The sequence below is a fragment of the Sinocyclocheilus grahami genome, unplaced genomic scaffold (genome assembly GCF_001515645.1).
Source record: "Sinocyclocheilus grahami isolate Dianchi unplaced genomic scaffold, SAMN03320097.WGS_v1.1 scaffold84.1, whole genome shotgun sequence".
NCBI lineage: Eukaryota > Metazoa > Chordata > Actinopteri > Cypriniformes > Cyprinidae > Sinocyclocheilus > Sinocyclocheilus grahami.
In genome coordinates, this window is record NW_015505263.1 from 2,369,468 (window position 1) to 2,387,230 (window position 17,763).

General features: G+C 38.4%; 1 protein-coding gene across 3 annotated transcripts in view; it reads right to left on the reverse strand.

The window, feature by feature from the left end:
- Window positions 1-508: 508 nt before the first annotated feature.
- Window positions 509-17,763, reverse strand: part of LOC107586607 (EMILIN-1-like) — a 31,711-nt gene continuing 14,456 nt past the window's right edge. The window contains exons 2-9 of one of the 3 annotated variants that reach the window (XR_001609380.1): window positions 15,085-15,207; window positions 12,187-12,398; window positions 9,046-11,184; window positions 7,126-7,242; window positions 6,839-6,856; window positions 3,875-4,009; window positions 1,801-3,763; window positions 509-519 (exon numbers count right to left, since the gene is read on the reverse strand). Coding sequence is in view for 2 of the 3 variants with exons in the window: in XM_016274051.1 (XP_016129537.1) it covers window positions 3,441-3,763; window positions 3,875-4,009; window positions 6,839-6,856; window positions 7,126-7,242; window positions 9,046-11,184; window positions 12,187-12,398; window positions 15,085-15,207 (3,067 nt within the window). In the remaining variant the exon portion in view is untranslated. Of the gene's footprint in view, window positions 520-1,375; window positions 3,764-3,874; window positions 4,010-6,838; window positions 6,857-7,125; window positions 7,246-9,045; window positions 11,185-12,186; window positions 12,399-15,084; window positions 15,208-17,763 lie in introns of those variants that run through there. The other 2 variants (XM_016274053.1, XM_016274051.1) reach the window with 2 other exon arrangements.

Genomic DNA, 17,763 nt, shown 5'->3' on the forward strand with positions numbered 1-17,763 from the left:
TGATAATAAAAAGAACTATTATTAATAAGAGCGCCAAATTAATACATTTTTACTGTACTTTTGATCAAATAAATGCAGCTTTGATGAACATAAGAGACTTTTTACAAACACATTAGTCTAAACTTCTAACCTAAACCTGTATTGAAGAAAAAATATTGTGAGCATACTATCCAACAGTGCTTTGATAATACTTATGAGTTATGAGGAGGAGTTCAGGGATATTGTTCCCTGATTGGTACTGAAGTGTTGGCAAGCATCTCTGCAGCAGTAGGGAGCACAGGCCTGTGTGTTTGCACTGTATGCAGAGAAAAAGAGACAGAGGAAGACAGCTGAATATAAGTGAACAGAGATGAAAGACAAACAGGATATGTGACATTTTCCCACCCAATCCCATTTAGACACAGCTGGCCAGCACTACACGGATTCTTTTACCACACCCAATGTGCAATAATGACACCCAGTCTGTCTGACAATATCTGTCTGACATTTACTTTGGGGAAAATTATACAAATGGAATTTCTTTAAGCCCTAGTATAAAAACTTTTTTTTTTTTTTGGATATACTGTAAAATGCACTCTTTTCTCAAATTTGTGGAAATACTGTATCACATGCTTAGAAATCTGTGGCAATCACTAACAAATGTAAGTAATTTTGGTGACTGTAGGTAGAGTAGTTCTTACTGTTAAACTTTCCAACTTTAAACATACTTGGCATGAAATTAACCACATGAGCAAAGATTCATCAGTGCACATTATTCCAAAGAAAAAATGACTTCATAATATTTCATCAAAATGTAAATGTAACTTACTGTACCTCAGAACCAACTTTCCTTTTCAGCCACAAACATGAATACATGAATATGATCCGAGAAGACAAGGAAACCAATAGCCAAATAGCTATTTATTATCATAGGCTATGTAGTAGTTGAAAGTTATGCATGACTTAGTTGTTGCAGTAGTATACAATGGATAAAAAAAAGCTTGTCCTTTTGGATATGTCAAGATTCTCTCAAAGGGGGAGTTAGGCACCAGTCTCCACATCCTGATCAAAAAACCTCCTCTAATGTGCATGACATGTCAGTGTTGTTTCCTCTCAATCCACTGAAATCTCATGTTCAGCTCATCTCCATTTTGCACTTTGGATGATCCAATCCAGTCCTGATGGATAAAATAATGTTTCATCCTATTTACATTGACAATTCTGTTTAATTTGGAAATATGTTTCATTACAAAACTAAAAAGGGTTGAACTTGTGAATGCTATTTCATGCTAACTTCATCAAAGAAAAAATAAATAGATGTTTGACTTTCCCTACGGACTGTATTTAGAGTAAGTTGTAAAAGCAATACAGAAAAACAATATGAAGAAATGGAAGAAAAAAACAAAAAAAAACATATCAGAAAGAGGGCAGAAGGTTCACTTACCAACACTTTGTCTAGACACCAGTGACTTGACAAGCAGAAGGCATTATTCATCATAAACTACATCCCCATATGACTATGGATGGACACCCAGAAATGTTTTTCTTTCCATTAAATCACAAGCCAATCTCCAAACGACTTCTCTGGCTTGCGACACGGAAAATTAAATGCATTGTGCACTCCTCTCCTTAATCACAGCGTTTCTGTGCACATGCCTCTAAAAATACTTTTTCAAAACAGAAACGGCGGGTCTTTTCTATTTGAGAACATGCTTTCAATCACATTTTGCTTTGACAAATGAGCCAGCAACTTCAGTATGGACTTTTTCCATGTTGAATAGAGAAGTCACAGACAGTGGCAAAACTTTCACCATTAATCACTGACTGGAATTCTATTCAACAGACTCATGGTTCTTGAGTACCAGAACGCTCCTCATCGTGTTTGAGACGATGAACAATATAGTCTGCTTAGTGTTTTGAACAATGCCGGCGCTAAATTAAATGGTATGTCTTCCAGTAATCCAATATACCTGACAAAACCCCATAAAACTTAAGTTCAGCAGAGAGTAAAATGTGTAAAATTAAATATCTTTATTTGAAACACACGTGTTGCCAATGTACACATTCAAGGTAACAGGTTAAACCGTGAGAGGGAACTATAAAATCTTAGATCTGGTCTCTTTTACATGTAAATAGATGTTTTAATGCTTACGTTGCTGCCATAGCTTCCATTTTATGAGCTGGGGAATCTCTTTATAACTGAAAAGTAATAAATGAAACAGCACATAAAAGATAGCAGCCTTAATTTTCAACATAGCATTACACAGAGATATTTTCTCTCAACGTGCTGTGAAATTGCACAAGCATGTTTTAAACAAGAAAAAGAAAAAGCCGCGTAGTTCAAAATTCTTACAGTAAACATTCAAGCGAGACCACACAGCAAGAAACGGTTGATGAAGGACACCCGCTGAATCCTTAGCATTGTTATTCTTCAAAGGCACTTTGTTGAACCATATTAAGGACGGACTCTGTTTGATAATAATCTCCATTGAGCGCTCAGGCTGGGAATATGAATATGGAGCGAAATGCAATAGTCCTCCGCTCTTTGTAAACGCTTCAACAGGATCACAAAATGCAGGATGATTCATGTACAAAAAGCCCTATTTTGTTGGTTAGATAAGCTGCTGTGGAAACCGTGTGCCTGAGGAACGAAGATTTCATTGCATTCATCTCTTTTCCAGAGGCAGAGTTTGCATGGAAAGCAGTGATGTACATCACTGATTGTTAGGTTGGATAATATATTAAAAGATTCCTGAAATCATTAACTACCAACCACGTATTTAATTAAGTAAAGCGTCTTTGGCAAGAGCAGGATGTTACTCCTGGAAAACTTGGCACTTGTAATATAAAAAATAGAAAGAATCAAAATGAAGGCACATACTGTACTTTTAAAGATCATCCCTTGACTCAAAGCAAAAAAGGAGCACAGGATTTAAACATTCACAGCAAAAATATGAATTTCTTTCATCATATCTCCCAAATTCCACACCCATCAGCCTAACCTATGTAACCCTGACTGTGAGTCAAGCTCTTTGGCAGAAGAGTACTTTTCCGTGCTGTGGCATACATGGGAAGTCGAACAGACCTCACGGTCATCTTCGGTGCATGAGAGATTATTCATAACTCATGCCTGTGATTCATATAAAATGGAAATATCTCAATAAGAACATCGTCAACAATGGTCGCACAAACCTGCAGTAGTATTTGTTACAACACTTCTTCAAAATTCGGGTTAGGATTACATATCAAGGGCAACAGTTCCTCCAATTAAAACTGTATTCTCTGTTCAAGGAGTTCATAGGAGGTCTAACAACATCTGTAGATTTGGAAACGATACTGAAGGAAAATCAACGCACAGCACGTGCATCGGCATCCCAGGTGGATAAGCGTCATTTAGAGTGTCTCTTTCTAGCCCCGTCGTTTTGCTGGTCTTCTGATTAGTCTCAGGGCTAATCAGACCACTACACATCTTCATATAGAAGCATACCACTGAAGATAGTTAAAGGCTCCACTGAATGGGCCAGTTTGCCCATAACCAGGTCTATGCAGACTGTGTCGCCCACCTGAAGGGGCAGGATGATGTTGAAGACAGCCAGAGAACCTGGTGTTGGTTTGGCCTCGGCCATGGGTTTGTTTTCCAACCCTTCTGGTTGGTAACCCGCTGAGTCCACCCGAGCCATGCCGTAGTTAGACCTGGAGAGCACGGCTTCAATCTTCTCATTTTTGTGACCGGTCAGGATAGCGCTGAAGAAGTAGCGTCCATCTAGTGGTGCAGTAAAGATGCCTGTATTCAAGAGAAGAAAAGATGGATACAGTTTTCCATGACTCCATCTTTCCTCATTATCTTGGGAAGCAGAAATGCAAATAGACTGTTTATAGTCAGTGTCAAGATTACCTGTTCGTGGATTATAATAGCCTCCTTCATTTACAATGGTCTTGTCAAAAATGATCGTTCCAGATGTAACCATTGGATTTGTGAGAGCTGCTGAGAAGGAAAGACGCGGTATGTTGGCATCTGCACCGGCCAAACCTGAAATGAGAATCACAACAGTTTTTTTAAAAAGCCCTTTTTGTTTTTAAAAATTCATCCCTATATTCTAATATAGACATTCTTTTCACAACCAGTTTTAGTTATCAGCTGCTGGCCTTTGGCTCAACTACTGACCCAGTACTGCCAATAACAACTGAACACATGCCACAACACTTAAGACAGAAAAATTGCTGACTCCCATGCAAACATACACTACATTTACATTTAGTCATTTAGCGGACGCTTTTATCCAAAGCAATTTACAAATGAGGACAATGGAAGCAATTCAAAATCAACAAAAGAGCAATGATATGCAAGTGCTATAACAAGTCTCAGTTAGCTTAACGCAGTACACGTACCAAGGTTTTTTTTTTAAATTATCTAATAAATAAAAAGAAAACAGATAGAATAGAAAAAGAATAGAGCAAGCTAGTGTTAAGAGTTTTTTTTTTCTTTTGTTATTTGTATAATAAATAAAAATAAAACAAATAGATCGAATACAAAAAGATTAGAAAAGCTAGTGTTAGTTTAAAAAAAAAGAAAACAAGCAGTAAATCAACAGTGTAAGTCTAAACAGATCAAGTTTTTTTTTAAAGAATAGAATTAGAATAAAGAGTGCTAGAGTTAGAGGATCAAAAAAGATGGAAGAGATGTGTTTTTAGCCGATTCTAGAAGATGGCTAAGGACTCAGCTGCTCGGATTGAGTTGGGCAGGTCATTCCACCAGGAGGGAACATTTAATTTAAAAGTCTGTGAAAGTGATTTTGTGCCTCTTTGGGATGGCGAACCACAAGCAGTTCTGTCTTGGCAAGGTTGAGTTGAAGGTGATGGTCCTTCATCCAGCAAGAAATGTCTGTTAGACAAGCTGAGATGCAAGTAGCTATCGTCGGATCATCAGGATGGAATGAGAGGTAAAGTTGAGTGTCATCAGCATAGCAGTGATGAAAAGCCATGTTTCTGAATGACAGAACTTAGCGAGGCCATGTAGACAGAGAAGAGAAGTGGTCCAAGACCTGAGCCCTGAGGCACCCCAGTAGTTAGATGTTGTGACTTGGACACCTCACCTCTCCAAGATACCTTGAAGGACCTATCTGAGAGGTAAGACTCAAACCACTGGAGTGCGGTTCCTGAGATGCCCTTTGCCAATAGGGTTGACAGAGATGGAATAGGATCAAGTAGTAGGATGATTAGAAAGGATGAGTTTGGAGACTTCTGCCTCAGAGAGTGAAGAGAAGGATATGAACAAGTGTATGTTTGCTGGTAAGATGTGCTTGACAGATTGTGGTGTGGAAAATTGTGCACTGATGGTTTTAATTTTATTAATAAAGAACGTGGCAAAGTCGTCAGCTGTTAGAGATGAAGGAGGGGGAGGAGGAGGACAAAGGAGGGAGGTAAATGTTTTAAAAAGCATGCGAGAGTTATTCAAATTGTTAATTTTGTTATGATAGTATGTCCTTTTAGCAGTGGAGACATTAGCAGAGAAGGAAGAGAGGAGAGACTGATACATATTAAGGTCAGTAGGATTTTTTTATTTACGCCACACCCTTTCAGCAACCCTGAGCCTAGAACGATGTTCGCGGAGAACATCAGACAGTCAAGGGGCAGATGGGGTGGTACGGGTTGGCCTGGAAGACAAGGGGCAGACAGTGTCTAAACAAGATGTAAGACTGGAGTAGAAAGTATCAGTAGCACTGTTAGCATGAAGAGAAGCTAACTGTTTAGGGGGAGGAAGCGAAGATGAAACCATAGCAGATAGCCGGGAGGGTGAGTGGGAGCGTAGGTTACATCGAAAGATGACATGTGGAGGGGTATGTGTTTGTCAGGAATCATGTTGAGGTTAAGAGTGAGGAGGAAGTGATCCGTGGTGTACAGTGGAGTAACCAGCACTTGATCAGTGGAGCAGTGTCGTGTGTAAATAAGGTCCAGTTTGTTGCCTGATTTGTGAGTAGCCGTAGTTAACACACTCTTGAGATCAAAAGAGGCAAGCAGAGTGTGGAAGTCTGCAGCCTGAGGTTTATCTAGGTGGCTGTGGAAGTCTCCAGGCATAACTAGGGGAGTACCATCCTCAGGAAAGGTTGAGAGCAGCCCATCTAAGTCATCCAATAAGTTACCTAGTGGTCCTGGGGCTCGATAAACAACTACAAAATGGATTTTAAAAGGGAGGGTAATAGTGACTGAATTGTGATTCAAAGGAGCTGTGAGAGAAAAGAGGATGAATCAAAAGCAATACTTATATCCCTTGCCGGTGTCCCTGCCCGTTGGAGTCACACGGTAGAATTGATGGTCTTTACACTCTTTGGTCTTCACACGAGGGCTGCCACGGTATACTAACCTTTTTTATACCCGTTTGACAAAACGGAAATTGAATTCAGCTAAACACACTTTACTGTTTATCACAACAAAGGGCTAAGCAAGCGCATGACACTGACAAGGTGTGCGATAGAGTACGAGACCAAACGCAACTTCAGCACGTCTCAACACAGTAAACAAAACAAGTGTTTGCTAACAACGACAACTGTGCTAAACACTAATGAGACAAGAAATAAATACACTTACTATCTGCTTTTAACTTCCGCTGATTGACTGCTTCTCTCAAAGAGTATTTCTTTACACTTGAAATACTTGTGCTAGCACTTGCAGTACGTCTCAACACAGTAAACAAAACAAGCGTTTCCTCCAAGTGACAACTGAACTTGTAAATGTGTAAACAAATTTACACGTATCTCACTGAATTCTTGTCTTCATTTCAGACATTGGCACACATCAAAATAACCTCAGTGTTTGACTAAGATATGGCTGTTAAAAAATGAAAAGCAAATTAAATACATACCTCGCTCTCCTCTGAGACCTAAAATAGGAGAAAGCAAAATGTGAGTAATTTAAAAAAATATGGGGCCAAATAATACGAAATGTCTAATTCAGCCAAAAATTTAAATTGTCATTGTGAAATTTACTCATCCTCATGTCATTCCAATCTTGTTTTTTTTATCCATGCTAAGCCAAGCTCCAAAAATCACCATGAATAAGTTAACAATGACAAAATATGTCTGGGTGAACATTTCCACTATTACTTTAACCAACATGACAAAATGAATGAACAAAAACAAGGTTTCTCACCTGGAGGTCCTTTTGGCCCAGGTAAGCCCGGATTACCTGGTGGTCCATCATTACCTGGAGGTCCCTGTGGACCTGGGAGCCCTCTTTCTCCTTGCGAACCTAGTGGTCCAGGTAAACCTATAATCAGAAAAGAAGAAATTAAAAGAGTTTGTCTCTTTTCATATACATCAGGGTTTTGAAAATTCCAAAACTGAATAATCATTTCCTATTGAAAGTGTGGGAATTTAAATTGAATGGGCACACCCCAGAGGAAGTTAAATAGTATGGAAGCGTATAGGTAGCGAAATTCAATTTAAAATGGCATTGTATGAAATGTTACTGAAAAGTGTTATAACATAAGCAAACATAATTAAAATTATTTATTTACTTTTCCAACAAAGGCAGGGGGTCTGCAGGGCATTGAAAATCATTAAAATTCATTAAATGACCTTTAATAACAGTCATTCAGGACTTTCGTTCAAAAACTCGGGAAATTATACTATTTTGTATAATTAATTAATTAAAATTAATGTTCCTAATAGACACATTTATAACAGAACTTCAAGTAAACTGCATGTTATTTTGTTTAGTCATATACAGGTGGGAACTTTTTTAATTTATTACTCAGAACGACTTATTAGCCTACAACACCTTTAAATACTTATTCAGATTTTGTATAATTAATTAATTTAAATTAATGTTCCTAATAGACACATTTATAACAGAACTTCAAGTAAACTACATGTTATTTTGTTTAGTCATATACAGGTGGGAGCTTTTTTCAATTTATTACTCAGAACGACTTATTAGCCTACAACACCTTTAAATACTTATTCAGGGAAGTACAGCAGGATGCAGGAAATGGTTGAGTATTATTTTAGGTATAAAATATCATTATTGTAATGCTTGTAATGTCCATTTATAGTCTTTACACAGCAGCTTGGCTCCTTAAATGTTTAAACACCCGCAAATTTTAAGACGCTGACGTCACGTGGGTCACCCGCAGTGTAAGACGCTCAAAGCTCAAGACGTTCGGATAGACGTTCGATCGGTCGGTCGTTCGAACGTTTAATTTTAGCTTGGAATAGGCTTCATATATTTCTCTGTTCACGCTCCACTTCATCTGTCAGTGAATTCAACGATCTTATCAGATCTCCAGCTGCCATGTTTCAAACGATCCAAACGTAACACGCTTCCGCCAATCCCTGCCTTGAAGCAATGATTGACGGAGGGTGGGCGTGGTCAGCTCGGAATGCATTTTCAAAGCCGCACTGAATTTTGCTTGAAATATCCCACAGCGTCATGATGAAAATGCAATCCTAAGTGTTCTAACTGTTAGTCTAAATGCATTTAGGACAAATAGCATTTAAATGATCATTTTGCTACCATTTCTGCTTGGACATGTTACACATATCATATCAATTTGTGTTATACATTTTCATTTTCATTTCGCAACTTATAAAGCGTTCAAATTTGCATGCAATTTACATATTAAGACTACTGTTGGAAATGGCAAATGTAAATTATATAATTTCATTTTCATTTTCCTTTTGCACCAAACTTTGCAACTATGGGTAATGGAAAATGTAAATTTAAATACAGAAATACATTGCCATTTTGAATATTGCATTGTCATTTTGCATATTGCATTTTAAATTGAATTTCGCTGCCTATATGCTTCCATAAAATAGGAATTTGAAATGGAATGACAGCAAGAGAGGTTTGCTGAATTGTAATTCAAAGACATTCAACAAAGTAATTGCTTTATGAATCAAAATATCTAGTATCCATTTCAGTTCAGAATGGTGTACAAACCTGATATCCATTAAACTATAAGAGCTATATTAGTTACGGTTGCTGGACATTTAGAATATGTTCTTACAGGCTGCAATGTTAGTAAGTTAAAAACATAAACTTTCATTTCAAGCACTTAAGTCAGACCTGTCAAGTCGTTCTCAGTTAAGCTCTGGAACTCCTTGAGAATGTGGACCATTGAGGAATTGAGTCTCTTGATCTTGCCGTGGATATCATCCAAATGTGTGTTCTGGAGGATCTCAATGAACCCGCTGTGTGAGATCACAGTGTTGTTTAGCCCACTGACACAGTTCCACAGGCTAGACACGTGTTTGTTCAGGCCTTCTTTGATCTTCTGGAGATTGTCTGAGACAGAGTCAAGCCGACCACAAACCACTTCGAGTTTAGAGAGCCTCTTATCCAGACCATCGCCAGTCCTCTTGCAGTCACCCATCTCGACCACAAAGTTGTTCCCAAAGCGGCGTACATCTCGGTCAACGTTGTCAAAGCGTATCCTGCTATCCTCTATGTGTTCTGTCATTTCCTGCTGAATCTTGTCAATTTCAGAAATTATTTTGTCTTTGGTGTTTCCAAGGTCGGTGATAACACTGTCGTGTTTCTGGACCACATGCTCCAGACCTTTTAGAGTGTCATTGATGGAGCTGAAGGTTAAGATGACTTCAGACAGTTCTCCCTGAATTGACCTGAGGTCACCGGTATTACTGCTGATGACACTGTGTCCATCCAGTGGTTTCTGTGGGTCATCCAGGTGACCTGTTCCCGATTCCGTTCCTGTAGGAGTATTCAGGGTGATCTTGCACTGACCACTGCATTTCTGTACCTCCTTTCTCAACTGATCCATCTTGCCCTGCAAACCGGAGCAAATGTCCACACAACCCGAGTCAATTTGACCTTTAATGTAATTCATTTCCTTCTGCCATCTGTCCATGGAATGGTTTGTGATGTTCTTGAGTTTCTTTAGGTCATCTTCCACTGTGCTGCACACGTTACAGTTCTCAATCTCCATGACAATCCTGTTAAAGTGTTCCCCATTGTCTCCAGTCAGTGCTTTGATCTTGCGAACATCATGGCTGAGGTTAATGACCCTATCTTCAAGAGAATCACCAGACACCGAGAGATCCTTGAGTCGTGTGTCAAACCTCTTGATCTCATCTTCATTTGCAACGACTCTCCACTCTAAAGACTTCACCGTCTCTCCAGAGCTCGGACTACCACCGGTTGGACTAGACCCAGAACTTGAGCCTGAGCATCCAGAGCATTCGCTTAACCTTCTGTCTATAAAGGATGTTGTATTCTCAAGCCGAGATAGGCGCTTATCAAGATCAAATACAGTTTCTTTAACAAGTCCAATATCAAGGTCCATGTCATTAATTCTGTATTCCTGGTCAAGAATACGATTATTGAATTCATTGCGAAGATTTCTGAGTTCCAGCTGGAATGAGTCCCGTATGTTAGTCTCCATATAAGCACAGTTTTCCTCTGCCTTCTGGACAGTGTTGTTGAGCTGTCTCTCCAGGTCTTTTAGATTATTATTGAAAAGGTCTTCTGGCATTATAGGAACATGTCCTTGTCCATCTGTTACTCCAAATTTTCCACCACCTCCAAATCCTCCTAGTTCCCTCTTCAGACAATCCTGAAGCTTGTCGTAGGCCTCTGACGTTGAGCTTATCTTCCTGTCCATGTCATTAAGTCGTCTACTGAGGTTTGTCACAGTGTCGCAGCAGCCTTGAGACCGGCTGAGGTCTCGGCGTAAACCATCAAGAGTCTGGCGGTGACGCTGGTCCATGGCGTTAATCTGCTTTTCCAGAGCCAAGATCCTCTCCCGATCTTGTTGCTGTTGTCGTCTCAAGTCTTCCACTCCAGATTGACAGGCAGAACAGGAAAGAGTCACTCGACGTTCAAGCTCTCTGAGGATTTCCTCCTTCAAGGTGTTGAACCTGCTTCCTCCTACTCCTCCAATGTCTAGATCGTTGCCTCCACCCTTTCCATTCACGAGGTGGTTATTGATGCTGACTAGAGTCTTGTCATGAGCTTGAGTACGGTTGTCCAACTGATCAAGCTTGGTCTGAATGTTATGGATGGTCTCTTTCATTTCAGGCTGGGCTGCATCAGCTGGTGTTTTGCCACTGTTAAAACCTGGTTTACGCATTTCCTCTTGGAATTTTTCATTCATGCCACGCAGAGTTGACTGCAGGCCAGTTAGGTCTTTGGCCAATTTCTGGATTTTGTCCTCCAGTTGTTTCATCTTGTCATTGTCACCTTTCCCTAGGCAAAGATCAAACACAATGGTAATTTTAAAGGGCTACTTCACCAAAAAATTTTAATTCTGTCATTAATTACTCACCCTCATGTCGTTCCAAACCTGTAAGACATTTGTTCATCTTTGAAACACAAATTAGGATATTTGTGATGAAATCCGAGAGCTTTCTGACCTTGCATAGACATGCAACTACCACGTTTAAGGCCCAGAAATGTAGTAAGGACATCATTAAAATAGTCCATGCGACATCAGTGGTTCAACCTTAATTTTATGAAGCTACGAGAATACTTTTTGTGCACAAAGAAAACAAAAATAATGACTTTATTCAACAATTTCTTCTCTTCTGTGTCAGTCTTCGGCAAGCATTCATGACAGTACCACGATGCATGTGCACATTGCGCACAAAAAGTATTCTCATAGCTTCATAAAATTAGGGTTGGATCACTGATGTCACATGAACACTGATGTTTCTGGGCCTTGAATATGGTAGTTCCGTTGCTGTCTATGCAGGGTCAGACAACTCTCGGATTTCATCAAAAATATCTTAATTTGTGTTCCGAAGATGAATGAAGATCTTACGGGTTTGGAATGACATGAGGGTGAGTAGTTACTGACAGAATTTTAGTCAGTAGCTAATTAAAGATTAGCAATAGTTTGGCAGACACAGAATTCACAGTCTTGTCAACTCTAACAATGAAAGCATTGCTCCAGTGGCCAGTTTGAATGTTTCAGAGGATTTCTATAAAGCCTCAGTTATATTTGGATATTTAACAGTGCTTTAAAGGTGCAGATATGGAAGTTTCGAGAACATCAACAAGGCCAGACATTGTTAGACAACTGCGTGAGCAAATACAGCCAACAAAGACATCCAAATATAACCAATGGGTTTTGGTATCCTCCAAAATTATAAACAGTCAGTGAGAGACTTTTTGGTGCAACATACTGTTAAAATTTCATTGAGAAGATTTGCAGCTCAGTCTGAGGGCCATGAGAAAACATTGGCTTACCATTCCCTCCGCTCTGTCCATGACCGGTATTAGTTCCAGTTTGTCCTGGTTGTGGTCTAGGCCAAGGTCTGCTTGTTGAGATCTGAGTATCAGATCCCCCGTTTGGTCCATCATTACAGTCTTCTCCACTGTATCCATGGCAACACTTCCACTCCATTTCTGTTACCATTTTGTAAGACACCTTGTATCTGGGCCTCATATAGGTCCTGTACCTATAAAACACACGAAAACCACTTGAATGAAAGCTTGAAATTTCCTAGTTTGGACACTGTTGCAATAAATCTTGCCAATCTTGCCAAGTATTTCCTAACTTGCAATGTTTAGTTTGAATTGTGAAATACATGGGACTGAGAAACAAACAAACAATACAATACAAATTATATGCTTTACAAATTACAAAGAATACAATCAATCAGTACAATCTAAAACAACAAAAACTATCCAGGCCTAGTACATGCATTACCTTACAATTCACCATTCTGTATATTGTCTAATATATTCAAGCAGTCTCACACTTTAAACAAACTGATCCCTTCTGGGAACAATGTTGTGTTGCAACACTCTCTAGTAAACAAATTAGTTTCTGCTCATCGCTGTCAGAGCGAGACCCACACATGCCGACATACACTTGAAAAACAAAGGCTGTATTGCTGGACTGAGTTTTTGGTCTAAGAATAGAGGAAGACATACATACCATATACGTAAAAAAATTTATTCTCAGAACATTCATATGACTTTTGCTAGTTGCCACACAGACATATGCTGGCCAGTTCCATAAACTCTTGTTTAATGAAAGGCTGGATTATGGTAGAAACAGTGCACATCCTTAGATATGGCATTCAATGTATGGGATCTTTTTGTATGTTTTATCATCCAGAAACCATATATCTACATGCTGAATTTGAATACTTATGGTTTAGGGTTTTAAAAAACATTTTTAAGAGAGAACTCTAGTATAAGACCATCTCATCAGAGCCATTTTATTTATGTTGTAATTCTGACCAGTAGTCTAGGTCTCAAGTTCACTGTGTCATTCAAATAAACAAATACATATAGTAAAACATCCTTGAAGACAGCCTTGAACCTGTACATCAGCACCATTAAAATGTGGAATAGGAAAATGTCAGCATTTCTTTTTTTCCCAGGACTTCTGGTTACAGTTCTTAAGCCGCTGAATTCTTGTCTCCACGCTCTGTTTGTTCCATGACTCCCGTGAGAAGAAAAAGAGGGGGAAAAGGGGTCACCATACTCTACTGGGTGAGTGTAAAAATAAGTGGTGGTATTTTAGTAGGTTTTAAGCTTAATTCCTGTGGCGCGCTGGTTGTAGATCTTGGAATGGCGTGCCACCTCATTCCATAGATAGTGGTGAGTGTGTTTGTGTGTGTGTGTGTGTATGTGTGTGTGCTGAATCTAAAGGAGTTGGATTAAGCTTTTCCAGCTGGAGTTCAGTACGTTTCCAGCAACTGAAAACCACCTTACAATTGCACACACTTTCTAATCCTGGCATCCTCAAACTACATTATGTTTATCTCCATTTGTTGACATTAGGTTTACTTTGTAAACACAATGTTTTTAGTATGTCTTAGACTTTAATGACTCATAATTCCAGTAAAATGTGATGTGGTATATGTTCTATTATCTATAAATGTTATGATAATTTTCAACATCTGTTTCCTGGCTGAAGTTAGTTGGTGTAGTACATAATGGTTCCCCTTATTTAGAGTGCACTAAATAAAGGCCAGAAAAACAGACTTGCTTTTACATCAAATGCTCTGACTGTTTTGAAGTCCGATAGGTGCATGTTTATATCAACAAACAGATACATAATATGGATGTGCTTATGTGACATGGTAAAGTAATATACAACTAGCATTAAGCTAAATAACATACAGCAAATGGTACACAACTTTGGAGCCTGTTTCATGCCACAAGCAAAAACAGACTGTTTATTTTGCTGCCTATGTTAGCAAGTTACATCATTCATACTGTTTGTGTAAACATTACGGTTGGGTTGCACCAGTTGTTCGTAAGTTCTTAAATTGGAACACAAAATCCACATTAGAGACTTAGTGACTACTAAGATAGTGTTTGTAAGCTCTGTACTTAATTTGGTTGCACCATTTGTTCTTTAGGCAGATTGTAACTAGTAGGCGCTGTAAAATAATGCATAGTCATATAATATGACGCTTACCTTCTGCGATCCAGTAGCAGCCTTCAAATTTGTAAGCAGAAGTGCTCTGAATTTCTGTTTTCATGAATTTCTAATTTTCCTTTCTGTAACTTACGGTTTCCACTGAAATACGATACTTATAAGTATTTCACATAACATTTAGAAACTGTATTTGAAATTAATAAGGAGCAAAAAATAAACAAATACTGACACAAATGTTTTAACTTAGTGTCCCCTCTATGTTGCAACTTTGCAACACAACTGATGCAACTGACCCATAGAGACAACCATTTCGCCACTATTATGCTTTGACTGTGTTAGCTGGCTTCAAAGCAGCCCAGGCTGGTAATTAGCTGGTCTTAGCCACCTGTTACAGAGAAATACTGCTTTAGGTAGCTGGTTTGTTGCTGGACCAAAATGGTGTACCAGCTTGAAGCATTGAATATCATTTTGGACCAGCTACCATAGTCCAAAACATAGCTAACATACATTTTCCAGCAGTGCTATAGCCTTTTATGAAGCAACATAAAATGGAGCCGATTACTAATTGTTCGGAAAAAGACATCTGTTGGGCTTGATGCTCTGACAGGCACACAAACAACACTTTTTATTCAATAAATCTACTGTATACTGAATATACCGATAACCGTTGTATAATTTATGGAAGGTATGACAAATAAAACAAAGATTTAACACTTTAGAGAGAGAAAACAAAGGGAAACACTTACACTACAACACGGGCGCACTGAATGCCCCAGGAACATGGCTGATAGTCAGGCTTCACGTAAGTCTCCACTCCATCTTCCACCACACAGCTCACAGACTTGGTCACCACATACGCACACCAGTTTCTGTAAAAAGAAATGAACATATAGTTAACATACTTGTATGGTCAGTCAATGCTAATTGAATTTAGCATGGCAATTGGATATGGTAGATTTAATAACAAAGCACCATAAACCAGTCTGCCCTGTTGAAAAGTCCAATGTTACTACAATTATTTTCCAGTTTACAACTTACAATTACAATAAAAAATGGTTTTCATACCAAATTACCACTCATTTGACCTTGAAAGAACTTTATCAAATGAAATACAAAAAATGACACCACTGAGACACAGCTGTTCAGTTTTAAAAACATGAACTAATGGGGCCCTCCAAAGGTAGTAGCAAATTTAGAGAGCTTATTCCCCTTATGTGTGCTCAAACTAGCATCTCTGTTAGATTTACAGTGATTCTCCATCAGTCTGAGAAGTCCTTATGTCCCCTGGCCTCCTAAATTAGCAGAAATCTGGAAATAAATATTCTCTTTGCAAGCCCTGTCTCTCACACCAACATCAACAAGCTCTGGAATCAGGTCGCTATGATCTTTCTGCTGCATGCACTGGGAATTCAAACATCTGCTGGGTTTCATGCTGACTACAGTGAGAGTAAGCTGGATGCATCACTTATCTTAGTTTTCGTCCCTGTTTTGTTTCAGTCTACTAGTAAGAGCAACAAACTACGTGATTGTCAGCTGTGTACTGTATAATGCAGATGCAGTTTGTCTTCTCTTTTGCAGTTGTTTGCTCATGAATTAAGCTTAAGTTACACCTCACACTGTTGCAATAAAGATTGCCATCGATGCACATTTGACTCGTGCTGTGTTTCTTCAGAATAAGCCTACAGATTTCTTCTCAGAGGCCTCCTAAACGTGATCTCCAATGCATCTGAATCATGTTAAACCAGACAACCATGTGTGCAGCTGCCAAAAAGACAATGAATATCATTGATTCTCATTAGGATTAAACTCAGTATGGATTCCAACAAATGTGGCCCCATGCAAAAGTTTTGGTATCTCGGCTTATCAGAAATGACAATCAAAGATTTTTGAGATGACATCAACTATTTTAATAGACAGTATTATTACCCTCCATATATGCTTTTTTTGGTGTTTTTTTCCCCCTATTGCTTTCGCTCCAAATCAGCCATGACTGCAACAAGTAATAAGCAACAGGAAATTTTTTCCATCTCTTCGTTTAATAAAAAATATAATGATATAAAATCAATATTATATATTACATACATTTTTTAATTAGTGAAATATATGAAAATAAATAAAAGAACACATTAATACGTTTGTTAAATTATCCTTTAAATAAATCAAAAATAATAATGCATTCAAAATATCTTCAACATCACATCTTGTCTTATATATTCAGAATGATAAATACTAAAGAGTTCTCATTCACTGATAACAGCTGTACATCTTGATATTCTTCAGAGCATTACAAATTGGTCTATATGCATATTATCCTACTTTATTTTTGACAGTTGACTCTAAAAGGTCACTGCCAAGAAGTAACCAACAGATGACCCATTCCTTTTGCAAATGCATTATGTAATAGAAGGAAGCTTGCCAACAAATGGCTTGTCATGGAAAAAGCACTTAATTCTCCCACGATGTCTTCCATGTGGAACGCTCTTGACCATAACCACCTGACTCCTGCTTTGATTGCACATGGTTCATCAGTGACCTACAGTGGATTTCCTGCCTCCACAGCTGCTCGGGATGCTCGCACATATTGCCAGCACAATTTCATGTTTTGGTCTTCAATATTAAACACAGATGGTGCTAGATCAGAGTAATGACATCATGATATAATCCATGATGGCTAAACGAAAGGATGTTTATAATGAATTACAAAAGAAAATGCTGTGTTTTGACCAACAAGTACAAATCAGAATCCCCTTTCAAAGAACTAAAAGAGAGTTTTGCAGCTTTTAGTCCATATCTGTTAGCTTTGAGTTCATCTATATGCTAGTGTGCTCCTAAAGATTGACAAAATTAACTTTTAGTAGGAAAAACAGATCATAAATACTCATGACTCATATCAAACTCACATATTTTTATTCAATCAAATGCTCTGTACAATAAGAAAGTCCCTCCTAAAATATCACCTGTAAATGACTAGGAAGTAGCTAATCATAGAAGCCTATTGGCTATTTTAATAAAATGGCATGATCCCTTCAATATTTCCCAGTCAAAATTACTATTTTGTAATTAACAGGTAATACATTAAAAATGCTAACGAAATGATTTCCCATTGTCTTTTATTACAGCTAATAACTTCCACAGCTATGTCCAGTAAAATCTGCTTCCATCCTCAATTGTAACGCAACAAGGTTTTGATTTCAGTGACCTGTATCTCATTTATGGTGTTAAGAGGTGGGCAATCCATTACTCAATACGTAGCCCACATAACAATACCGCATGTAATGTTAGCTGTTTATGCAAGCAGCTTTCTAGGTTTAAAGATTTTACAAAGTTGTCAGGCTGCTCCAGACCACCAGTATTTGTTTTTCAACTGTTGATTGGAGTGAACCAGACCACAGTATTTCCAGGCCGCTACAGCCAGCCATGAATGA